Source organism: Siniperca chuatsi, linkage group LG14, assembly GCF_020085105.1.
Source record: "Siniperca chuatsi isolate FFG_IHB_CAS linkage group LG14, ASM2008510v1, whole genome shotgun sequence".
Lineage (NCBI taxonomy): Eukaryota > Metazoa > Chordata > Actinopteri > Centrarchiformes > Sinipercidae > Siniperca > Siniperca chuatsi.
The window spans coordinates 4785531-4801866 of record NC_058055.1 but is presented as its reverse complement, the minus strand read 5'-3'; the positions used below and the strand labels follow the sequence as shown (position 1 = coordinate 4801866).

At 39.5% G+C, this 16336-nt stretch overlaps 1 protein-coding gene across 4 annotated transcripts; it reads left to right on the top strand.

The window, feature by feature from the left end:
- The first annotated feature begins 314 nt into the window (after positions 1-314).
- On the top strand, positions 315-14902 carry igsf5a (immunoglobulin superfamily, member 5a). 4 transcript variants are annotated; one of them, XM_044222944.1, is made up of 10 exons: positions 315-491; positions 1076-1157; positions 3003-3322; positions 6376-6696; positions 9752-10072; positions 12653-12772; positions 13168-13192; positions 13284-13375; positions 13497-13552; positions 14421-14902. In XM_044222944.1, the coding sequence occupies exons 4-10, from the start codon at positions 6480-6482 to the stop codon at positions 14526-14528; spliced, it is 939 nt and encodes a 312-aa protein (XP_044078879.1). In that variant the 5' UTR covers positions 315-491; positions 1076-1157; positions 3003-3322; positions 6376-6479; the 3' UTR covers positions 14529-14902. The 4 variants fall into 4 exon arrangements, with proteins under 4 accessions (XP_044078879.1, XP_044078882.1, XP_044078881.1 ...); XM_044222945.1 differs by having other exon boundaries at positions 336-491; positions 13287-13375; XM_044222947.1 differs by lacking the exon at positions 12653-12772 and having other exon boundaries at positions 335-491; positions 13287-13375.
- Positions 14903-16336: the final 1434 nt, after the last annotated feature.

The window sequence follows — 16336 nt, the reverse complement described above, 5'->3', positions numbered from 1 at the left end:
TTGTTGTCTTTTGTTTCACATTTTAGTTGGTTTAGTTTTTTCCCTTCTGGAGGGGACACAGTGGTTACATATGACAGAATGAAATATGAATTTAGGTTATGGAAGAATAAAGTGAAGACAGGGACATTTTGTAACAGGGCCACGGCGGAAAACATTCACTCCAAAGCATAAAAGACACAAATATTTCACCAAGAGTATCAGGCAATAAAAACAGACTTAAGCTGACTGACTCACAAACAACGTACCATGCAATTAATGGTGTGATAAGACGCAACCACCTCCCCTGTTTATCCTGCCAGCCTCACACACACAGCCATTATGACCGAGCTGTACTGACGTGATAAGAGCTCGATTTCGATGGCCAGACCTGAACCTTGCTCCCTGTGAGAGTTTCACAGCCTTGGGTGGAGTCCTGCTGCTCATCTGCTGTTTCAGGAAATGAAGCTTTGGACCACTCCGCACAGCGCAACGGGAGCGGGAGCGGGAGCGCAGTAAGTTGGTTTCTCTGAAGATGCTGCTACTTCTGAGGGATATTTAGTTTCCAGGGCAGCGATTCGATCTACTGAGACGATTTAGAAGAGTTGTATGTTTTGATGTCAACACTAGCAAAGTATGGATACGCTATAAAAGCGTGAAGACAGCATGTACCACATTAAAACAGTTTGGCTTTGCAGTGAGGAAGTAACAAAAATAGAAGGGATCGAATCTGATAATATAGGCTTTCCTAATTTTTCTGATGTATTCATTTTGTGCGAATGAATGATGGAAGTATACAAACATTGAAACATTTTCTTGATGCCCTGTCCTCTGTTGATAGAGAAGGAAAGCTGAGTTTATGGTCTTGTGTCATTTATTTGCTATACTTACTATAGAGCTTTAAAGTCTTCTAATGACACTTCCACTGACATTAACCGCCAACATCAGATGCCTACTGACTTTCCTTTCATTCGAAGTCATTCGAACCAAGATATGTGCATACAAATAATATGTTCACTTTTCAGAGCCCTTTCTGAACAGTTTAGAGGACAAAGAATTTGTTGCAAATTCTCACAGCTGTCTCTCTTTCATCTTTCAGGATAACAACACTAGCATGACTGTTTCCTGGAAATCATGGCCTAACCGCCTCTGCATCTTTTTATCACTGTGTGCAGCTGGAGGTCAGCATTCATTTTTCAAATAATTATATAATGTATGTATAAACCTGCTGAACTCGACAGAGTTTGGAAAAATAAACAGTCTGCTTGATAAGGTTAACTGTGCACACTATGTTTTCAAGTAATATTTTTCTGGATTCTTGCAATGTATGCAATTTGTTGTCCAAATACTAAAGTATTGCTTTTTTCCTGCATAGTCTTTATGACAATTCAGTTTAACTAACAAATATTTTGCCTGTCCTGAACTGTTGCTTCTCACTTTTTGTCAGCTAATATTAATGTGAGTCAGAACTGTAGGGCAAAGCTCATCATCAGGGAGCGTACTATTAGAGTAAAGCAGGCCAAACAGGTTGTCTTAGTAGTTATTAATCATTACCCTTAGTGCTGTCTTGAAGGAAAAAAGCTGAACCAAACCAAACTGTTGCAAATCTAATCAGTCATTCAAAATGTAAACAGTGTTGCTCATGATTTAGTAACGTTGTTGCGTCACTTTTGCAGTGATATGAACACCTGCAGTGCGCTGCCTATCACACAAAAATCTGTAGTAGCCTACTGTAATTCAACTTGGGCTGCACAAAAAAATATTTTCACTATCAATTAATCTTTTCTTTTTCATTTATGATTTTTCAGACAATTCAGTAAAGCAATTGTAGATATATGTATATATATGTTTAGTGTTTAAAATGTCAGAATGTCAAATTCTCATCAGAAATTCACTAAAGTGCCTAAAGTGAAGCCAGAGTATTAAAATTGTTTATATTTTCAATTCAATTCTATTCAGTTTTATTTATATAGCGCCAATTCATAGCAGAAGTTATCTCATTGCACGTTTCCTATAGAGCAGGTCTAGACCGTACTCTTTATAATATTATTCACAGAGACCCAACAAATCCCACCATGAGCAAGCTTTTGGCGACAGTGGCAAGGAAAATGAGCAGAACCAGACTCAGGGTGGGCGAGAGAGAGAGAGAGAGAGAGAGAGAGAGAGAGAGAGAGAGAGAGAGAGAGAGAGCAGGAGGAAAAGAGAGCATACAGTAGCATGTAGTAAATTCCAAATAGAATTTTTAAATATTAATTAATATGATGGTGCCTGACCATTGAGAGCTTTGTAGGTGAGGAGAAGGATTTTAAATTCTGTTCTGGATTTTACAGGGAGCCAGTGCAGAGAAGCTAATATTGGAGAAATATGATCTCTTTTCCTAGTTCTTGTCATTACACGAGCCACAGCATTCTGGATCAACTGGAGACTCTTAAGGGACTTATTCGGGCAGCCGGATAATAAGGAATTGCAATTATTGACCAACAGTAAAAAAGAAAAAGAATCACACAATCAAGCAATTATTCCAGCAATTAAATATACTTTACATAATCCATTTTCATTATTCCTAAAGTCAGTTCCATCAATTACAAAAAATAAATGGAGGCACCATATGACTTGAAATAAAATAAATGCATTAATCTACATGTTTGTGAGGCCTAATATATGTAATACTCACCAGCAAACTTTTTAATCCCTGTGTATTTACATTTTTCTGTACCCCTCAAACTGAACATTAACAGGCACTACACATAGGCATTGCATAAAGGTGAAAGTCAGCTTGAACAGCAATGCTCGGCAAGCTTCAGTCATCACAACACAAATGACAGCTGCTCCAAATGTTCGGTAGAGCAAAATGTGCATTTAAACCCAAATCAGGTCTTTATGTAGTTCCTCCGTATCAGAAGAAAGTGACATGCAACAGCCATCCTCTCAGCACCAAAATAAAGAGGCCAAACAGTGTTTTTCCCATTTCTACTATGATAAACTCTATAGCTCATATCTCATTCCTGACATGTCATTTCTTTTAGATTCAGCGGTGTCAGAACAGTTCCAGCTGGAGCCGCTGCATTCAACAGTGCTACAAGGCTCTGATGTGCAATTCAAGGCCACCGTGCAGGGAATATTGCAGGTCATGACCTGGAATGTCGGAGGGTATCTGGTCCTCACTGTCCTTGCCACCGGTAACATATCCTCGTCCTCAAAGCAGTTTTCTGCCAGATTCTGCTCCAGTGGTGACACCAGCTCTGTGGAGTTCACCATCCACAACGTCACCCACAGGGAGTCCGGGCGGTCATCTGCAGTTTGCAGGGGGAGTATGGATCAAAGACAGCACAGCTTTATGTACAAGGTAGTGTCATTAATTAACATCTACCAGCTGCAGTTATATATGTTTAATGACTTTGGACTGGATGGTGTTTGGTATTTTGAGAGACACATGCTGCTTTGTAGCTGACCTTTGACCTCTGACCTCACTGTGGATGCAAAAAACCCAGAAGAGGAAGTTCCCTTCAGGGTCTCTGTGATGCTGAGCTGTATGCACACTGCCATCACCCAGCCACCTTACTGTACTCATTTTTGAAAATTCAGCTCAATATTTCTACATTCACACTAAAAAAAGTTTCTGGGTGTAGTTGTGAGGGAGATGTAGTGACTGGGATGTACTCTGGAGGGCAGCAGTGAACTCCATTCATCTGTCCTAACTAACTAACTAATAACTAACTATGTAACAAAGAATATCTGATGAAAAAGATGCTGTTCATTTCAGTCAACTTACAGTGATTTGCATCCATCCTGAAACAAGATGTGGAAATATGCAGGAAACATAGAAAGAGTAACTATTGTTGAGAGGGAAGTTGTTCTGCTGGAGAGTGAGGACAGCCTAATAAAACGTTTTCAGTCTGTATCACACAACTGGAATTCAACCAAATGTGCAGGTGAACAAGATAACAAATACAACATAAGAAAAAAATCACCGTTGAAGAAATGTTTTCATTATTATAAAGGTAGTCAGAGTCATCTTTTAATTGTCTGAGTGACAGTCATCACTAATGTGTTTTTTATAGCAGTGTCAGGTGACTAAAAAACTTTCAAATTGCTGCATATACATTATAGAAATAAGGATGAAAAAAGGTTGAAAAACTATTGTGTAAGCACATGTTATGACATGACTCCTAGCTTCAAAACTCACCCATAATGTGCTTTGCCATCAGCCAGTGGATATAGTTTAGATTAGTTTAGCATCTTAGCATGCTAACATTTGCTAAATAGCACTAAACACGAAGTCAGCTGAGGCTGATGGGAATGTCATGTCAGGTATTGCAGGTAACACCACAGTGGAGTGTCGGGCGACTGTGTCGACACTAACAATCTCACAATCCAGCTCTGTCTTCTTGGTGGTTGGTAAGAAGCTCTTCCGCAACTTTTTTCTCTTAATGTGTCTGGCACAAAGCCTCCACTCTGCCTTTCTGCTCTTCCAAGTTAGAAAAATCAAACAGTTTTGTTGCTTAGTTAGTTGCCCATTAAACGCACTAAGTGTAGGATGTGAAACTTTTATGGTTTGGTGGCCCACTGGCGGTAGTGTCAATAAGACAAAGGCTGCTGCTACACTATAGGCTCTGTGAGGTTGTACTTATGTTCAGTGGTGCTTTGAGTTAAATACTAACTGTCACATGCTGATGTTTAGCGGGTGAAATGTGTACCATGTTAGCCATGTGTTAGCTGAGGGTGATGGGAATGTCATTAGTTTTGCAAATATTTTGTCATAAACCAAAGTGTTGAGCAAATTAAAAGTGTGACCTGATGATGGCGCTAGATAAACAGATAAGGGATCATCAAAGCTATTAGAATTCATCCTGAGGGAAACATGAATCTGTGTTCCAAATATCATGGCAATCCATCCAACAGTTGTTAAGACATTTCACTTACAACCAAAAATGTGAGCCACATGTTGGCAATAGATCAAACTTCAGGGGATCACCCCATCCATCTGGTAGATATTAGATAGATATTTTACAGGATGAGTGAAAACTTTGACCTGCTGCTGGTGGTGCTGCTGGATGAAAAGTCTGTGGATCACCAAAGACATAATGATTCATCCTCTGGGGACCATGAATGAATGTGCTTTGCCTGATCTAGGATGATGTGATTTCTTTAATACCTCTTTACTGCATTAATATACATGTCCATGTCTTAGAAGTGTCTGAGAATCCACAAATAGACTCTCTCTACACCTGCTATGATCATATGACCTGCATAAGAATAAACTGAAAAAATCTGTTTTTAATTGAATAAAAACCCATTTAACACATAGTGTGTAGAAATTACATTAACAGCAACAACCCTGAGTGTACGGTTCCAACCAGGATGTGCACACAGATAGCATGGATAACACACTGTCCACGATGGAGAAGGAGCGTGACAAGTCTGTAGTCATTTCTGACAGGGAGTAAAAGAGTCCTGCAGCAATCTGCATTTTGGAGGGGAAAGAGAAAGCCTATATTGATGTGTATAAAAAATATGTTTTATGTTTTATTTGGATACAGTGTGAATGGGAGACATACGGTATGTCAGGGTGGATGAGAGAAGGCTTTGGATAAGCAGCACCATCGGTTTCTGTGACTGCAAGGTGCAAACCTCAGTATGCCCCGTGTGAGATAAGTCAGACCCTCTCATTAGCATCCTCTCTATTCACGCTGTAATGATGGTGTGAAGATCCTTCTCCACAAATTTCACATCTAAACAAAATGTATTAGAGAAAATTGAAATAGAAATGTATGGGCAACACAGGCCATTCAGTGTACTTGCAGTGTGTTTCATAATGTGAATATTGTGCTGCTTTTCTCCTTTTGGGTGTGTTTAGTATTTTTAATTTGATAGTTTAATTTGACAATAATAGCTCTTAGGTCTCTGAGTCTTCCACTTAATCCATTTTCATTATTCCTAAAGTCAGTTCCATCAATTACAAAAAATAAATGGAGGCACCATATGACTTGAAATAAAATAAATGCATTAATCTACATGTTTGTGAGGCCTAATATATGTAATACTCACCAGCAAACTTTTTAATCCCTGTGTATTTACATTTTTCTGTACCCCTCAAACTGAACATTAACAGGCACTACACATAGGCATTGCATAAAGGTGAAAGTCAGCTTGAACAGCAATGCTCGGCAAGCTTCAGTCATCACAACACAAATGACAGCTGCTCCAAATGTTCGGTAGAGCAAAATGTGCATTTAAACCCAAATCAAGTCTTTATGTAGTTCCTCCGTATCAGAAGAAAGTGACATGCAACAGCCATCCTCTCAGCACCAAAATAAAGAGGCCAAACAGTGTTTTTCCATTTCTACTATGATAAACTCTATAGCTCATATCTCATTCCTGACATGTCATTTCTTTTAGATTCAGCGGTGTCAGAACAGTTCCAGCTGGAGCCGCTGCATTCAACAGTGCTACAAGGCTCTGATGTGCAATTCAAGGCCACCGTGCAGGGAATATTGCAGGTCATGACCTGGAATGTCGGAGGGTATCTGGTCCTCACTGTCCTTGCCACCGATAACATATCCTCGTCCTCAAAGCAGTTTTCTGCCAGATTCTGCTCCAGTGGTGACACCAGCTGTGTGGAGTTCACCATTCACAACGTCACCCGCAGGGAGTCCGGGCCGGTCATCTGCAGTTTGCAGGGGGAGTATGGATCAAAGACAGCACAGCTTTATGTACAAGGTAGTGTCATTAATTAACATCTACCAGCTGCAGTTATATATGTTTAATGACTTTGGACTGGATGGTGTTTGGTATTTTGAGAGACACATGCTGCTTTGTAGCTGACCTTTGACCTCTGACCTCACTGTGGATGCAAAAAACCCAGAAGAGGAAGTTCCCTTCAGGGTCTCTGTGATGCTGAGCTGTATGCACACTGCCATCACCCAGCCACCTTACTGTACTCATTTTTGAAAATTCAGCTCAATATTTCTACATTCACACTAAAAAAAAAGTTTCTGGGTGTAGTTGTGAGGGAGATGTAGTGACTGGGATGTACTCTGGAGGGCAGCAGTGAACTCCATTCATCTGTCCTAACTAACTAACTAATAACTAACTATGTAACAAAGAATATCTGATGAAAAAGATGCTGTTCATTTCAGTCAACTTACAGTGATTTGCATCCATCCTGAAACAAGATGTGGAAATATGCAGGAAGCATAGAAAGAGTAACTATTGTTGAGAGGGAAGTTGTTCTGCTGGAGAGTGAGGACAGCCTAATAAAACGTTTTCAGTCTGTATCACACAACTGGAATTCAACCAAATGTGCAGGTGAACAAGATAACAAATACAACATAAGAAAAAAATCACCTTTGAAGAAATGTTTTCATTATTATAAAGGTAGTCAGAGTCATCTTTTAATTGTCTGAGTGACAGTCATCACTAATGTGTTTTTTATAGCAGTGTCAGGTGACTAAAAAACTTTCAAATTGCTGCATATACATTATAGAAATAAGGATGAAAAAAGGTTGAAAAACTATTGTGTAAGCACATGTTATGACATGACTCCTAGCTTCAAAACTCACCCATAATGTGCTTTGCCATCAGCCAGTGGATATAGTTTAGATTAGTTTAGCATCTTAGCATGCTAACATTTGCTAAATAGCACCAAACACGAAGTCAGCTGAGGCTGATGGGAATGTCATGTCAGGTATTGCAGGTAACACCACAGTGGAGTGTCGGGCGACTGTGTCGACACTAACAATCTCACAATCCAGCTCTGTCTTCTTGGTGGTTGGTAAGAAGCTCTTCCGCAACTTTTTTCTCTTAATGTGTCTGGCACAAAGCCTCCACTCTGCCTTTCTGCTCTTCCAAGTTAGAAAAATCAAACAGTTTTGTTGCTTAGTTAGTTGCCCATTAAACGCACTAAGTGTAGGATGTGAAACTTTTATGGTTTGGTGGCCCACTGGCGGTAGTGTCAATAAGACAAAGGCTGCTGCTACACTATAGGCTCTGTGAGGTTGTACTTATGTTCAGTGGTGCTTTGAGTTAAATACTAACTGTCACATGCTGATGTTTAGTGGGTGAAATGTTTACCATGTTAGCCATGTGTTAGCTGAGGCTGATGGGAATGTCATTAGTTTTGCAAATATTTTGTCATAAACCAAAGTGTTGAGCAAATTAAAAGTGTGACCTGATGATGGCGCTAGATAAACAGATAAGGGATCATCAAAGCTATTAGAATTCATCCTGAGGGAAACATGAATCTGTGTTCCAAATATCATGGCAATCCATCCAACAGTTGTTAAGACATTTCACTTACAACCAAAAATGTGAGCCACATGTTGGCAATAGATCAAACTTCAGGGGATCACCCCATCCATCTGGTAGATATTAGATAGATATTTTACAGGATGAGTGAAAACTTTGACCTGCTGCTTGTGGTGCTGCTGGATGAAAAGTCTGTGGATCACCAAAGACATAATGATTCATCCTCTGGGGACCATGAATGAATGTGCTTTGCCTGATCTAGGATGATGTGATTTCTTTAATACCTCTTTACTGCATTAATATACATGTCCATGTCTTAGAAGTGTCTGAGAATCCACAAATAGACTCTCTCTACACCTGCTATGATCATATGACCTGCATAAGAATAAACTGAAAAAATCTGTTTTTAATTGAATAAAAACCCATTTAACACATAGTGTGCAGAAATTACATTAACAGCAACAACCCTGAGTGTATGGTTCCAACCAGGATGTGCACACAGATAGCATGGATAACACGCTGTCCACGATGGAGAAGGAGCGTGACAAGTCTGTAGTCATTTCTGACAGGGAGTAAAAGAGTCCTGCAGCAATCTGCATTTTGGAGGGGAAAGAGAAAGCCTATATTGATGTGTATAAAAAAATATGTTTTATGTTTTATTTGGATACAGTGTGAATGGGAGACATACGGTATGTCAGGGTGGATGAGAGAAGGCTTTGGATAAGCAGCACCATCGGTTTCTGTGACTGCAAGGTGCAAACCTCAGTATGCCCCGTGTGAGATAAGTCAGACCCTCTCATTAGCATCCTCTATTCACGCTGTAATGATGGTGTGAAGATCCTTCTCCACAAATTTCACATCTAAACAAAATGTATTAGAGAAAATTGAAATAGAAATGTATGGGCAACACAGGCCATTCAGTGTACTTGCAGTGTGTTTCATAATGTGAATATTGTGCTGCTTTTCTCCTTTTGGGTGTGTTTAGTATTTTTAATTTGATAGTTTAATTTGACAATAATAGCTCTTAGGTCTCTGAGTCTTCCACTTAATCCATTTTCATTATTCCTAAAGTCAGTTCCATCAATTACAAAAAATAAATGGAGGCACCATATGACTTGAAATAAAATAAATGCATTAATCTACATGTTTGTGAGGCCTAATATATGTAATACTCACCAGCAAACTTTTTAATCCCTGTGTATTTACATTTTTCTGTACCCCTCAAACTGAACATTAACAGGCACTACACATAGGCATTGCATAAAGGTGAAAGTCAGCTTGAACAGCAATGCTCGGCAAGCTTCAGTCATCACAACACAAATGACAGCTGCTCCAAATGTTCGGTAGAGCAAAATGTGCATTTAAACCCAAATCAAGTCTTTATGTAGTTCCTCCGTATCAGAAGAAAGTGACATGCAACAGCCATCCTCTCAGCACCAAAATAAAGAGGCCAAACAGTGTTTTTTCCATTTCTACTATGATAAACTCTATAGCTCATATCTCATTCCTGACATGTCATTTCTTTTAGATTCAGCGGTGTCAGAACAGTTCCAGCTGGAGCCGCTGCATTCAACAGTGCTACAAGGCTCTGATGTGCAATTCAAGGCCACCGTGCAGGGAATATTGCAGGTCATGACCTGGAATGTCGGAGGGTATCTGGTCCTCACTGTCCTTGCCACCGGTAACATATCCTCGTCCTCAAAGCAGTTTTCTGCCAGATTCTGCTCCAGTGGTGACACCAGCTCTGTGGAGTTCACCATCCACAACGTCACCCGCAGGGAGTCCGGGCCGGTCATCTGCAGTGTGCAGGGGGAGTATGGATCAAAGACAGCACAGCTTTATGTACAAGGTAGTGTCATTAATTAACATCTACCAGCTGCAGTTATATATGTTTAATGACTTTGGACTGGATGGTGTTTGGTATTTTGAGAGACACATGCTGCTTTGTAGCTGACCTTTGACCTCTGACCTCACTGTGGATGCAAAAAACCCAGAAGAGGAAGTTCCCTTCAGGGTCTCTGTGATGCTGAGCTGTATGCACACTGCCATCACCCAGCCACCTTACTGTACTCATTTTTGAAAATTCAGCTCAATATTTCTACATTCACACTAAAAAAAGTTTCTGGGTGTAGTTGTGAGGGAGATGTAGTGACTGGGATGTACTCTGGAGGGCAGCAGTGAACTCCATTCATCTGTCCTAACTAACTAACTAATAACTAACTATGTAACAAAGAATATCTGATGAAAAAGATGCTGTTCATTTCAGTCAACTTACAGTGATTTGCATCCATCCTGAAACAAGATGTGGAAATATGCAGGAAACATAGAAAGAGTAACTATTGTTGAGAGGGAAGTTGTTCTGCTGGAGAGTGAGGACAGCCTAATAAAACGTTTTCAGTCTGTATCACACAACTGGAATTCAACCAAATGTGCAGGTGAACAAGATAACAAATACAACATAAGAAAAAAATCACCTTTGAAGAAATGTTTTCATTATTATGAAGGTAGTCAGAGTCATCTTTTAATTGTCTGAGTGACAGTCATCGCTAATGTGTTTTTTATAGCAGTGTGAGGTGACTAAAAAACTTTCAAATTGCTGCATATACATTATAGAAATAAGGATGAAAAAAGGTTGAAAAACTATTGTGTAAGCACATGTTATGACATGACTCCTAGCTTCAAAACTCACCCATAATGTGCTTTGCCATCAGCCAGTGGATATAGTTTAGATTAGTTTAGCATCTTAGCATGCTAACATTTGCTAAATAGCACCAAACACGAAGTCAGCTGAGGCTGATGGGAATGTCATGTCAGGTATTGCAGGTAACACCACAGTGGCGACTGTGTCGACACTAACAATCCCACAATCCAGCTCTGTCTTCTTGGTGGTTGGTAAGAAGCTCTTCCGCAACTTTTTTCTCTTAATGTGTCTGGCACAAAGCCTCCACTCTGCCTTTCTGCTCTTCCAAGTTAGAAAAATCAAACAGTTTTGTTGCTTAGTTAGTTGCCCATTAAACGCACTAAGTGTAGGATGTGAAACTTTTATGGTGTGGTGGCCCACTGGCGGTAGTGTCAATAAGACAAAGGCTGCTGCTACACAATAGGCTCTGTGAGGTTGTACTTATGTTCAGTGGTGCTTTGAGTTAAATACTAACTGTCACATGCTGATGTTTAGTGGGTGAAATGTTTACCATGTTAGCCATGTGTTAGCTGAGGGTGATGGGAATGTCATTAGTTTTGCAAATATTTTGTCATAAACCAAAGTGTTGAGCAAATTAAAAGTGTGACCTGATGATGGCGCTAGATAAACAGATAAGGGATCATCAAAGCTATTAGAATTCATCCTGAGGGAAACATGAATCTGTGTTCCAAATATCATGGCAATCCATCCAACAGTTGTTAAGACATTTCACTTACAACCAAAAATGTGAGCCACATGTTGGCAATAGATCAAACTTCAGGGGATCACCCCATCCATCTGGTAGATATTAGATAGATATTTTACAGGATGAGTGAAAACTTTGACCTGCTGCTTGTGGTGCTGCTGGATGAAAAGTCTGTGGATCACCAAAGACATAATGATTCATCCTCTGGGGACCATGAATGAATGTGCTTTGCCTGATCTAGGATGTGATTTCTTTAATACCTCTTTACTGCATTAATATACATGTCCATGTCTTAGAAGTGTCCGAGAATCCACAAATAGACTCTCTCTACACCTGCTATGATCATATGACCTGCATAAGAATAAACTGAAAAAATCTGTTTTTAATTGAATAAAAACCCATTTAACACATAGTGTGCAGAAATTACATTAACAGCAACAACCCTGAGTGTACGGTTCCAACCAGGATGTGCACACAGATAGCATGGATAACACACTGTCCACGATGGAGAAGGAGCGTGACAAGTCTGTAGTCATTTCTGACAGGGAGTAAAAGAGTCCTGCAGCAATCTGCATTTTGGAGGGGAAAGAGAAAGCCTATATTGATGTGTATAAAAAAATATGTTTTATGTTTTATTTGGATACAGTGTGAATGGGAGACATACGGTATGTCAGGGTGGATGAGAGAAGGCTTTGGATAAGCAGCACCATCGGTTTCTGTGACTGCAAGGTGCAAACCTCAGTATGCCCCGTGTGAGATAAGTCAGACCCTCTCATTAGCATCCTCTATTCACGCTGTAATGATGGTGTGAAGATCCTTCTCCACAAATTTCACATCTAAACAAAATGTATTAGAGAAAATTGAAATAGAAATGTATGGGCAACACAGGCGTTTCAGTGTACTTGCAGTGTGTTTCATAATGTGAATATTGTGCTGCTTTTCTCCTTTTGGGTGTGTTTAGTATTTTTAATTTGATAGTTTAATTTGACAATAATAGCTCTTAGGTCTTCCACTTTTAATTCTGGTCTTCCCTCCTGCCCCAGTTCCTAAGCCTCCTGACTGGACTGTGCTGATAGCTCTGGTCGTGTCTATCGGAGGTTTTGCTCTGCTGGTTTTGCTCATCCTCGGAATCATCTTCTGCTACAAACGCAGGAAAGAAAAACGTAAAGCACTCATTATATCAGTCTAACACAACTTACACCACTTACAACTTAGTGTATGTCTAAAATCACAAATGTCAGAGTAATAACCTTTGTGTGAGGGCAGGATTTGCTGGAAAATATTAATGAGAATGGGTCTGCTTTCAAACAGATGACAAGAAACAGAAAAATTGAACTTCTTTAACATGATATACTTTTGCAAACTGAAAGCGCTGGGGAACAGAGTCACAGTTGCTGTTTTATAATTATAACAGTAGTGGCATTTAAAGATGAATTTATAGTTTATCCTTACACTGTTTACGAGTACTGAAGTCAAACCACTGACATATAGTCCTCAGCAAATAGTTATGTATATCACATTTACATGAACTAATTTGTTATCTTACAATCTTCTCCAGAGCCCAACTACCAAGATGAAATGAGGTAAGAAGCCACAAAAATTATATTTTATTGTTTCTACATGCTATGCCTACATAACAGCATACAGTAAAAGTCTCTGTTGTCACTCGTGTAGCAGGAGAGTGAGGACACAGATAAGTGTTGTCGATGCAGCTGGACAGAGACAGGGTCAAGCAAATGCAGGATATGTGCCGGAGGGTCAAACAAGTAAGACTGATAAGTGCATGTACACAAACACACACACAAGCTTTAAATGAAAATGTTTTGACGAATTGGCACTCCATCAGTATATGCTACCATGCTATATTTCTCTCTTCTCTGTTCACAGGCGTCGAACTCAGTGACAGTGGCTTTTTCCAGGCAAATGGCTCCAATATTTTGGAGGTAGGGTTGTGATGTTGTTCAGTCGTACACAGTGATAAGCAGTAGAAAATGTTTGCATTCAGTTTGCAGTGGTGTGCATAGACCCTTTTAGGTCATGGGGGGCAAGAACAAAGAAGCTCCTATGTGATACAGACATTGCGTTTGGTGGACACAACATTGGGAAGAAACAAACAGCAAAGATCTGTCCCAACCAGTAGGCGATTTGTTAATTTTTAACAGGGGAGATGGCCCAACGGTAGTGAAATAATTTCACATGGCGTGCTCTAAGAAGAGAACAGTAGACAGCGGAGACAGAGCTTTTAATTAAGAATAGACAGACTCTTACATGTTCAGTCTTCCCACAGTCCGTTCAAAACCATATGTCTCAGATGTTTTTGAGATCGTGGCAATTATTATGGGAAAGCAGTGCATCTTTTGAGCCGGTTAACAAGAGGGGTGGCTTCCCCCCTCGCCCCCCCTCACATCGCCTACTGGGCCTTTTTGGCTTACTGTACAAGGGAAAAGATAAAGGAAAAACCAAAGAACCAAATAGTTATCAGTAGTCAATCAGTAGTTCTAATGTGTTGTTTTTTTTTCTAAGTCAAAAGTAGGATCAATGATCAAGAGTCCACAGCCACACTGCTCTGTGAGGCTGTACACAGCAGTGCTTTGAGCTAAAAGCTAAAGTTTGCATGGTCACAATGACAATGCTAACATGTTGATGTTTAGCAGGTGTAATGTTTTCCATGTCCGAGATGATTTCCTTCTCAGTGGAGTTACATAGTTTATGTGTTTTATAAACTTTGGTTTGAAATAGCAAGGAGGGAAAGGCAAAGGGGAGCAAATTAGATACATATTAATGTCAAATTTGTTTGCTTTTGATTTTTAGATGCCTGATGTTGTGAACAGTAACCAGGTAGGAAATGACTACAGTAGTGCCTACAACACTGTGGACAAATCAGGCTTCAGGAAACACAGACATGCCACCATTGTGTAAGGACAGACAGAGGACCAAGAAGTCTGCAAATGTTTATGAGTTTCGGAACAAACTTGCACAGCACCTTGAAGCCTTACAGCTCTTTTGGTTGTTCTCATATGGTAGACTAACGGGCCAGAGGCTATATTTGTGTTGAATGACTATGTTTATATAGTTTATACTAAGCCTTTTTATTTTCATTTTCAGGTGTTCTGTAATTCAAATTAAATATTCAAAAGGGACCATCTTAAACTTCCTTTGTTCTCCTACATCTGTAAATGTCTTAAAATGTAATGCTCCTTAAATGTAACACTTAGATGACTGTTCTATGATCATTGGCCTATTTTAAGATGTGATGAAATAATTAATGAATCAATAAAACCCTTTCACATATAGCAATGATCATGCCAGTGTTTCAAATAGTAACCATAAAGAACATTTCCCATGTATATATTCTTAGCCATCACAAAAAGAATGTTCATTTATTGAATTCTTTTTGCACAGTACGTCTGTCTACACATTCAACTTTTACAACCCTTTTAACACATTTATTTCACACATAAACTGTTGAAATGGAAATATCATGTATGGTTGGATTTTTATTTCGATCAATCCTCTGCTCCCCTTACATTTCAAGCTGGACCTTTATGACCCTACTGAGATGGACTAGATATTCTATCAAATCGGGTGAGATGAGCTGTTCGCACTTTGCTTCACACCAGGAAAAAAATCATTTTCACAAAGGTAATGTAGCTACTTTTATTTAATACATATGACATGTCTCCACCTGCCTTTTTTTCATTTACCGGAGTGCATCAGTTACATATTTTATTCTCTCCTCAAAAACACATTTATTTTATTGTTTGACAAGAAGGCGCTACTGGATCTCTTGTCCAAGATTTCCAACCCTGGGGTTGGGATCCCCACAAGGGGTTGCGAGATAAATCTGAGGGGTCACAAAGTGATTAACAGGAGAGAGAGGGCAAAAAAACACATTTGTCTGCTGTCACGTTCATTTTTTCAGACTTCCCTCTAATCTTTGTGTGAGTCTGTGGAGTTTTAACTTGCTGAGACCAAGAAGAGGAACCAGACACACTGCTGACCTGATGGTGGCACTAATGAACCAGTTTGTTGTTTTCCAACCACACTTTAAACTCTCAGATCAAGTAGAAAACATTTTTCTGGACGATTTTGCCACTGATCGGAAGAAAGCTGTATGGGTCATTCCGTGTCAAATCAGATAATGGTTTTTGTTTACATTTTAGATTTTGTTCAAACCTTGTATGTATATGCTATTTGAGACCATCAAATAGGTTCTGTAAAATATTTATGCAGAATTTTGAGAATTTCATACTTATTTGCTCCTGGGAATTTTGTCATTTTCACACCCTAAAAAACATCTTAATCTGGAAGCCATTTTTAAGGTTCAGTATCTTCAGACATATAACTCTGAGAAACTCCTGAAATTTGGTAGGGGCACAGACAAAGCTCTATACATATATAAAAGTATATACATATGGACGTTTCCATACTTCCGGCTAAAAATGCAGTATTTGATTGATGTTATACCAAATTTCAGGGGCTCTAACATGAAATCCGACATGACAAGCCAAGGTGCCTTTTTGAGATGCCAGCATGGCGATGTGGACTCATTCCTGGGACCATGAAAATTTGTGTGAAAAGGAGTTTATATGTGGGCATTTTGTTACAAGTTTCTTTCATGTTTTCTTCATGTTTAAATTTAACAAGATATGAGGCTTATTATGCGCAGCCGACTGCATGCATATATTGAGCACTGGAAAAAAACAGGGACCTCTCTGGTCAATCTG